Here is a 9746-nt window from a genome sequence, read left to right as displayed (position 1 = left end):
TCTGCAGTCACAATGTATACTAGCTACAAATTGTTTTGTTATTCCGAAGTCAGTGCAACATGTCCGGTCCATATATTTTTATGAGCTCAGAAAGGAGTAGACGTTTGTTCGTTTGTTTCTTTGAAAATCATCACCAACTTTTAAAAAGCTTCTTAAGATAGACTTCATTGATCATCCAAGCTTAACCTTCACCTCAGGATTTGTTTGTTTTTCTTGTTTCGTTGTTTTGCCTATTTTGATGGCAAATAATAAAAAAAAGCATATAGATCCATTTTTGTAAAATTCCAACCTATTTCTATGTGATTTAGAAATTGTGTTTTGTATTTATTATTGATCATTTGTAAAATATCTTTTGTTTCGTTAGGATACTTCATGTTATAAATGTCATCTTTTGTTGAATTATATTATGTATCATTTAAACATTTCATGCGATCTAGTTTATGGGGGAGGCCCACGAAAAGCGTCTGCCACCCCACCCCCCGTATGTATGTCTTTTCTGTATATCAATTTGTTTCTAATTCATGTGATATATGCGAATATATAAATCAAATTAAAGAAATTTATAGAAGAGAAACATCAATCGTAATACCGGTGAAATGAAATCACAAGAAAGCCTACATGTATACATACCGCGCTTATGCCCCTCTCAGCTGAGTACACCAACAATGCATCTATATTTTAACAACATATACTAGTATAATGATACATACCTTTATTCTGATTTCGTTTCTATATATACTTATACGTGACGACACGAAAAGAAGATGAACACTGAGGCATACATAAGTCTGTATGGATTTGCATATTCTATACACCTGATCATGGACTCGTTGCGCTAATGTGGATAGATATTATAAAACCAGCGCTGATACCTTATGAAAGAACACTGGAAGTTCCTACAACCTCAAACTGTTTAATACCGCTCTATGTAGTCCCACAAATGCACAGATATTTGTAACCACGAGCGCTTCATTTACACTTTGCAACAAGGCGTCCTGTCACTTCTTCAGTATGATCCCCGGACTACTTTTACATCACCAGAACCACGCATTTCCAAATTGTGTCCCTCTGTAGATTGAAATTCGTTGCCCCGTGTGCCTGTGGGTACGGGAGGACCTAAGGTAAAGCCGTTTTGCAAACCTGTGCGGAGTTTACATCCATACATGAGGCCCTTATCAGTGTCTAACGTTCCACCTGTTCAGCGGCCCAGAGCTGAGTTCGATCTCCCGCGCATCCCCCAACCGTCCCTCCATTGTTCCCGCCTTATCAGCGCCGCACAGGCGTCCGTGGCCGATCGGCTTTCCTGGCAGTCGGTGATGGGAAGGAGCATCGTGCATGCTAATGTCGTCCAACCGTCCTCGGGAATGGCACAGTGTGATGGAGGGATTTATTGTAGTACCACCCCCGGGCCTTAGTTGACACCGTGCTGTAAAGTTTCACGTTTGGAATTGAACATTTGTTTTGCAAAAAAATGGCATTCTGTCACATTCTGTAAAATGAAAAATGTGTGTTGTAAACTGCGAGAAAAACAATGAATGCACCTGCTCTTCACGGCATTAGTCACGACGTTTTGTATCTTCTTCACTGTGACCCAAAAACCTCCTCGCAAATCGACCGATAACATTGACCCCGCAGACTGTCAAGAAAAAACTCTTTTCTAGACTTAAGACCTAAAATGCTGTGTTCTGATTGCTTCATGTGTTTTTGCTTCTTTTCCAATGCCTAAAAGATGATAATTGTTGATATACAATTCTTCATTGTTTAATCCTCCCTCTCTCTCTCTTTAAGCATTATGAGGAGGAAAAAGGCCAAGCTGATTAAACCAAGTAGATTTTATCAAGAGACTCTTGATAAAACCTCCTTGATTAAACTTAAGAATTTAATGCCCCTGTTTGTTTCTATCTGATGTGTTAGTCCGCTTCGCTCTGAATAAAGACGTGTGCGCATGTAGGAGTTGACTACGTCATAATATGACGTGACAGTGATTGTAAGGTTGGCGTGGATCGAATTCTGAATAGACTGCAGGAAGAAAGCGAAAGCTAAGAAACGACTTGTCCCACAAAAGATCGTCACAACGGGAACAGGTTAGATGGCGATAGCGGTGGAGAAAGTCACTTTTATGCAGTTGGCGCGCATCTACCGTTTGAAAAGCATCCCAGGTGCAACACTTGCATTTCTCTGTGTGGCGATGGCTTGAAGAAACATCGCTTCTTGTTCGGATCCACCAGTTAGTACTAGTCCAGCGGAGAACACCTCGTGTCCTACATGACATTGTTGGACCAGTGTCACGGACACGGCAGGAACTGAAGCTGTTGACGTCATACCTGGATAGGGTTCCATCCGGCGAGCCGACGCAGACGTCAGACGGGCCTTGGTCGTGCGCGCCACCCCGTCTCTGTCCTGCTGGACTTCCGCCAGACCTGGACACGGCTTTAGGACCCACATCACCCGGCCGTTTATTTACTGACGTCTGGGGCGGGTAGTCTTCAAGATAACAAGGTATCTCTAGCGTTCATATTGGGTACTATTCATTCTGCAGTATCCAGCCATAAAACCAACCCGCTGTGTCCACAATAACTGGTTCTGTCCGAACGAGTGTCTCACTCTTCGCGAGACAATCCTGGGATATTGAAGGTCAAAGTCAAGAGACTTGTTTGATTTGACTTGTTTGATAGACTTGTACTTTTTTGCCAAGTTAGCGGACATTCAATGTATCATCGAATTTTAAAGCTACCATAACGAAAAAAGCTACAAAAATTAGTAGTGTGATATTCTTTTAATTTCTGTGTTTCCTTCTTTCTTTTTTTCCCTTTTGCGATACGGGGTCTTTATTACCATTCGACATTTTGAATTCTAAATACCTCATAAATATCAAACACTATTTTGATAGTTTTAGGGAGTAGTTTGCAAGTCTTACTGAAGGGGGTATAATTCAAGACGCAGCCTCAATAAGCACCGCCAGTCACTGCGTTTAGCAGCAGGCGCAGCAAAGGGCCGTGCAGCCACACAGGAAAAATCACAACCATTCCAAACTTGCTGTAAACGACACACACGATTATTAGCGTAAATTTAAATCAAAATACAGATGTGTGAAGAATTGGGTCGGAGGTTAATGTCAGAACATCCAATGTGTAACGTTAATCACAGTATAATATGATATGTTTCTGGCTAACCACAGAACCCTCATATTAAACCATTCGTTATAAACGCCCCAAAGACAGGCATGAGACATGACTTTTTCCTCTGATGATGCTTAAATCATTTAAACTTATGAAAATGAAATCAATCCGGAAATTATTTCAGATCAGACGAAAACATAACTAACGTTATATAACTCTTTTTGGAATAGGTAACGGCTAATGCCAAGAGCTTGTCCGAAAAACAGCATACACACTAATAACAGTGATGAATACATTCACATATTGCTGAATATGTAGAAATATACCATACACTTAATGTACGTTGTAGATAAAAATCAATGGCTCGTCAACTAAATCAGAATGTTTGGTGGATGGTTAAGTCAAAACTTCCGAATCGAGAAATGAATATGAAAATGTTAAAACTGCATGATGCACAGATGCATTCGTGCAGTAGCGTACTTGTACTGTCATCTCCATTCGGAACCATATGTAGAAATTTTCTGTCATGTAAACCGTACCTGTACAATATTACCGCACGCTTATTTCTAGCGCTGGACTCGGCTTTAGTAAGCAGTGGGCAAGCATGTACTTGCTTTATGCAAGATATCACGATTTTTGTAGAACAGGTGCATAGACACCGGTGGTACCCAAGTTTGATAGACACAATGGTACACCGAAATATGTTGTAATGCAACGTCGAATTGTACTGTATTGTCTTGTATACTTTGACCAATTTCAAGGGGACGTATGTGATCAGCCTATTTTGTAATCTCTTGTCTGAGAATAGCAACGAGAATATCTAGATTCTTCTCACCCGAATGTGACAGGCGTCAAAATCCATACATTTCTCTGTAAAAAATTACTCCCATACGCGTTTTATTCGAGGTGCATTGTTGCATTTTCGCACGCGGTATCACAATACGATTTCCAATACTTGCTTCTTTGTGGCTGAAAGCGGGTATTTTAGGATTGTGCTCTTTATTTCCCCAAGGTCTGAAAACTCTCTAAAACGATTTGTGCGCCTTGTAACAAATTCATCTTTTTCCCGACCAGCAAAAGATTAATTAACTGAATCTCAGTGACGACTTTCGATACACATTTCACTGGGCTTGAAGCTGACACCAATATGTAATGTATTGCTGTTGTTGCTGTTGTTTTTATTATCAACAAAGTCGCCTTAATGTAACCTTGGAGAGGAAAACGGATTCTTAATATTCCTGCAACCTAATGACATACTTATGTCCGTGAAGTATGGTTACTCTAACCATGTATGGGATGCAGGAAAATAACTTCACTCGTCGTCGCATCAGCGCGCGGTTCAATCTGAAATATGTAAAATGAAAACGAAATTTCAGTATTAAAATTCTAAAGACCTGCATGGGCCTAGCAATGCTATCTCCATATATCACACACTTAAACTGTACTGTGTATAGATGAATATGGGGTTGTGTGATAGATGGTTTGGTGCCGGCGGTTGTGTTTTGCAGGTGGACCGAGCGCTGTGAGAGTGAGCTCAGCTGCGTCAGCGTGCGTCCGGCCGTCGTGACCGGCGCGCCTCCAGCCCGGCCTATCGGGAGGCGGATATGGAACCTGCGGAAGTAGAGGTGCACTCTCCCGCCAGCGTGCAGCCGAGCCCCGGGGATCAGATTCATCCGGAGAAAGAACAAAGACGTGGAGATATAAAGGAAGCTGCGAGTCCGGCAAACATCAGTGCATCCAGAGGAGTGGATATCGGTAGCATCCCTTCCGTGGAGCGGCCGGACAGTGTGAGTACACCAGGACACAGCTCTCGGGACTGGACAGCAGACGGAGAAGGTAAACCTAACGGGGAGGACGTGAAAAACCGAACGGACGTCACTAGCATCTCTGTCGAGGACAGTAGGGAAAAGGACAAGGCGCGGGAAGGAGAGAAGAGTGACGAGGCGACAGGTAGGTCCATCGTGTGTTGCTACTTGTAGGGTACCGGAGATGACGGAGCTGGGACAATGTTATCCTGAAAAACATAACCTTCTTCGCAAAGGTAAATATACATCTAATGCCTAATAGCAACAATAGGCGAAAATTATGAACAGGAAAAAATGTAACATGTAACACTTTATTCTTCCATCGGCTCATGATCTCTAAAACATATATTTCTTTTTGAAGAATTACGGAAATGCGATATTGCGTCACATAAATGTTCTTCCCATAGATGGGAACACCGTGATCCTGTAGGATACGTAAACTTCTTGTCTGATAATGGAAGGTATTGCTAGTAATAGAATGATTAAAATAAAAGGCAAATTGGCAGAAACAAATCCATGTAACGTTACCGTATAAGGTTGTGCCGTCGGGACAACGTAAACCTTTAAGGTGACTTTAACAAACGGCCGTGAGTTGTTATTCATGTTACAGTTTTTAGGCAAAAGATTTTTTATTAGAATATTGCTGTGATATAATTTGTGGTACCGTTTTTGCCTTGCGCTTCTTCTAGGGTAGCATTAATTTCACAGCTATCAGTGGTCTCTATATTTTAGCAAGATAGATCTCGTGGTAACGTTACAAACTGGACAGAAAAGACGCATATAACCACACGTGTATTTTCAACAAGACAATGGGCGACAAAAGTCATGGCCAACTGAATAGATTCCACGCCCCTCAAACAAAGGGAATGCCATGTTTAACAGTAAAGGTCAGGCTGGTTAAAAGGCGGCATCGTAACCCTTCATTGTGAGAGGACGATTAGAACAATATGAGTATAACCGGGCCGCCATCTTCAATTTGTAATTGTTTGGCGCCGGAACAGTCAGCTGGCTTCAGTTTCCTTGTTTCCCTGGGAGTCAGTGGTTTAGTGACCTTCACGCCCTCAACGCTGTTCAGTATCCCTGTCCCGTCTTTCCTCCTGAGTGTTAAGGCTCATCCTATAGACGCAATTACAAATGTAGTGTGTACATGTACAGATGGAGAGCTCTGTTACGTGTTTCTTTTCCCACTACTAAGGCTACCGTCACATGTCCGGCACGAAGGGGCCCGGCTAAGAGAACGAAAAGTACGGTATAAAAGACAGGAAAAACACAAACACAGACCAAATATAATTCTACAGCATGCCTTGTGCATATAAATTGCCACAAGCTTTAATTCCACGTGATGTGACGTAGACCTAAACAGCAGAGTGTATAATGAATGTCAGAGCTAGAGCGGCGACTATATATTATATGATGAACGCCGTAGCGAACTACTTTCCGGATGGTACCCAGGCTAAGTCCTCCTTGGAATAATAGGTATAATTGCTGATGTGTCATCGTAAAAAAAAAACATAGATTTAGGTGGTGATGACAAACTACGAATATGGTCCTTATAGTTTAGAAATTGTGGTTTTCCATCACACGTGGCTTTAATTTCATATCCGGAAATCTATGCCCGTGCCATTAGGCCAGTTATTTGGTCGTTATAAAAGGCGTATAAGTTAGCACGCTATCAATATAACGTTAGAATTCAGACGCCATCAACTTTTTAATTGTATCTTTTGAATGTATTTCCTCTGCTCTTCTTTCGGTCAAATCATTTATGGTTGAGTTTCCATGAGCTAAGACAACTTTCTGCACAACTTTCTGCCCAAACATCTTTAAGGATGAATAAAGTACAATTCAATAATTCAACTACAAATGTAATTTCATCGAGGATGATGTAATAATTTCATCTTGGTATACATATTCATTTCCTGAAGGTACTGTGTATGAGAACTACCGCCAAGCACAGGAGACGCTGTACGGCAGCCACTGTCCCTCCCCGGAGACACTGTACGAGCCGAAACGTCCCCCACGCGGCCAGGAGACGTACTACAGCGGGGTCTACCCAGCTCCACAGGTTAGAAGCAAACGTTTTCAAGCATTTTAGATTCAGTAAGAAAACTGCTTATCCTACAGGCTAAGTAGATTGATTTTTAAGAAAATTGTTTCGTCAACGAAATTATCTAAGCTCATTTTATGTCTAAGGTTACACTTCTCAAAGATAGCGATGCCGGCATGCTGCCCTGGTGAATTCAAGATTTTCTCTGTTGTCATGATGTCAGTGATCTAAGAATTTAGATGAAACCATTCAAAAATGCCCTTGTTGGTGTCTTTAAGAAGGAACTATGAAAATATCGTAGACGATTTTAATTTCTTTTACTCGCAAAATAGTTTCCTGTGTAGGTATTAACGGTCATAAAGTGCCATTTTGTCTAGTCTAGATCAAGTCTTTCATAGTTTTACGTCCAGGTCAAGTCTTAAACCTGTTTTTGGTTTTATGTTCATCTGCCTATAAACCTCTTAAACAGCTATGTCTACCTATCTTTTCCAAACAGGTGGTACCAGCCGGAGGCTACGCCTACTTCCCTCCGCACCGGTCCGACGCCATGGCCCCCCAGCCCTTCCCTCTCGCCCGCCCGCACCCTTACACCTACCTGAACCAGGTGGGCTCCACCCCGACGTCCCCCCACGGTACCGTGAGCGTCTGGTCCTCCGGCTACCCCGCAGGCATCGGGAGGCCGAGCCCCAGCCCCGTCCTGGCCGCCATACAGGTCAGGAACCGCATCCGTCGTCGGTCAGGCGTCGATGTCGACGAGGACGGAAACCCCATCAAGATCGCCCGGAGAATTTTCACCAACTCGCGTGAACGTTGGCGCCAGCAAAACGTCAACGGTGCCTTTGCCGAGCTGAGAAAATTAGTCCCCACCCACCCGCCAGAGAAGAAATTATCAAAGAATGAAATTCTACGACTAGCCATGAAGTATATCCGCTTCCTCCAGAAACTGCTCGCTGACATGGACCGGGATGCGGAGGGCGAGTCGGACCCCGCCCAGCATGAGCATGAGCTGCCGACGTCCTCCACCAACCCAGACGGGAACGAAGCGCCCAGTAGCCCGGACACTGAGAGCGAGACTCACGGTGGAACGGCGAACGGTGTTCTCACAGGAGAGGACGACAGCGGCGAGGTTGGAGCTTAACTGAGAACTGAAGATGGAGTTCTACTCTGCACTCTGGCTGCTTTTTGACGTCTTTGCAGGCGTTCTTATCGGACATTTCTGTTTAGTCAGATTTTCTTTCTGTCGACGGCCAGGCAAACGACAAAGAAACAACAACAACAAAAAAAAAAAACACGACAAGATAGAAAGCCGGATAAATACGCCAAAAAGACGTCATCAAAAACTAGCCGGAGCCTAACCTCTGCTTGGAGAGTAGGCGGTCTGTGAGTGTGAGTTTGAATACTTCGCCACAGTGGACATCATGAAGTGAGATGACGTGACGTATACCTGTACTTGTAAAAAATTGTCAAATCACTTCAGTCAGTGCACTGCACCGTTTTGAAGAGTTATCCAAAGTGATAGTCATTTTTTTCAGAAATCAGATTATTAGCATGAGATCATTATTGCATGTCACAAGTCATGATGGCGCAATCTGCCCACCGCGTTTTTCTCAAATGTTATTCTGTCAGGATCGCAAATTTCTATGTTGACCATTTCATTCTCAGCTTAGCACACAGTTAAAAGTCCTTATAATCGAAACTGTGCCATACATCGATTTCATCCACATTGAAAGTACGAAAGGGAGGAAACAAGAACATGGAGGGAATCATGATTCAATGTACCGATACCCTAGTGTTACCACTCCAGACTACAGTGCTGAGATCATAGCACTCACTCTAGATTGCTGGTATGCGTGGTAACCCGTCCTACCTCTACTAACAACGACAGTTTATGCTGCTGTGCATGAATCACTATCGTATGTAATCCAGCAAGGATGAAGTGACCATTTAGATTTATCTTGAATATTGAGTAAAACTGAACTTTTTTAAAGGCTGTAATAAATTCAACATATTGGGAACACCTTCATCAATCACTACCAGTGTTTTCATGTTTTAAAGATATCTGTGACTATCGTATCATGGTACTCTTGAATGCAAATCGTCATAAACATGTACACAGTATACTTGTCTATTACGGTATTACCCTATGTACATTTACAAAAGTTGTTGCAAGTACATCCTGCAGAATTACAAGGAGAAAGTATTTATTGTGTGTTCCAGTTATTCACCATACTCTAGATATAGCCTGCACACCGAACTTCAAAACGTAAGGTACCCACACATGGAGAGCCGTGAACTTCATCCTTTGGTAATTTCTTCTCTCGGGAGGGGAGCAAGCTTGACATTTTCCCTGAGCCATGTGTGTGTTTACAAGACATGCCAACAAGGCTCCGATTTGGTATATCGGTCTGAGCTGTGCATAGGTGTGTGGGAACAGGTGAATACTGTTTTATCAGATATAAAAGTGTCCAGCTGACCAAAACATGTAAACTGTATCTATGTGGTATTAAAAGCATCCAAACAGGTTAATTGAATGTAGTTTCCTTAATATGTCAAGTCTAGCTGCATATGAATGTTTGTCAGTTATTCAAGGTCACATGATGGATGAATGGTCCTCCGTGCTCCACAGGATCCTGAGAATGATATGTACCACTTCATGGCAAGAACATTCAACATATGTGCTCCACATACCCTATTAGCTTTCTCCTAAAACTCATGAAAAATAAGTTGTCTTTGAACAATGATAAACAATGATACAAATGGGATCAAAAATTTTCAAGG

General features: G+C 42.5%; 1 protein-coding gene across 2 annotated transcripts; it reads left to right on the top strand.

The window, feature by feature from the left end:
- Positions 1 to 1513: 1513 nt before the first annotated feature.
- On the top strand, positions 1514 to 8257 carry LOC118418503 (protein lyl-1-like). 2 transcript variants are annotated; one of them, XM_035824463.1, is made up of 4 exons: positions 1514 to 2499; positions 4628 to 5069; positions 6847 to 6986; positions 7465 to 8257. In XM_035824463.1, exons 2-4 carry the CDS (start codon positions 4724 to 4726, stop codon positions 8104 to 8106), a joined length of 1128 nt encoding a protein of 375 aa, XP_035680356.1. In that variant the 5' UTR covers positions 1514 to 2499; positions 4628 to 4723; the 3' UTR covers positions 8107 to 8257. The 2 variants fall into 2 exon arrangements, with proteins under 2 accessions (XP_035680356.1, XP_035680357.1); XM_035824464.1 differs by lacking the exon at positions 1514 to 2499 and having other exon boundaries at positions 4531 to 5069.
- The last annotated feature ends 1489 nt before the right edge of the window (positions 8258 to 9746 follow it).

The sequence above is a fragment of the Branchiostoma floridae genome, chromosome 6 (assembly GCF_000003815.2).
Source record: "Branchiostoma floridae strain S238N-H82 chromosome 6, Bfl_VNyyK, whole genome shotgun sequence".
Taxonomy (NCBI): Eukaryota; Metazoa; Chordata; class Leptocardii; order Amphioxiformes; family Branchiostomatidae; genus Branchiostoma; species Branchiostoma floridae.
Note: the sequence above shows the minus strand (reverse complement) of the source record. Positions and strands in the feature narration are given on the sequence as shown.

Coding starts and splice junctions, on each gene's coding strand:
- LOC118418503 (XM_035824463.1), top strand. CDS start 4,724: ATGGAACCTGCGGAAGTAGAGGTGCACTCTCCCGCCAGCGTGCAGCCG. Junction 5,070..6,846: donor GAAGAGTGACGAGGCGACAG/GTAGGTCCATCG, acceptor CATTTCCTGAAG/GTACTGTGTATGAGAACTAC. Junction 6,987..7,464: donor GGGTCTACCCAGCTCCACAG/GTTAGAAGCAAA, acceptor TTTTCCAAACAG/GTGGTACCAGCCGGAGGCTA.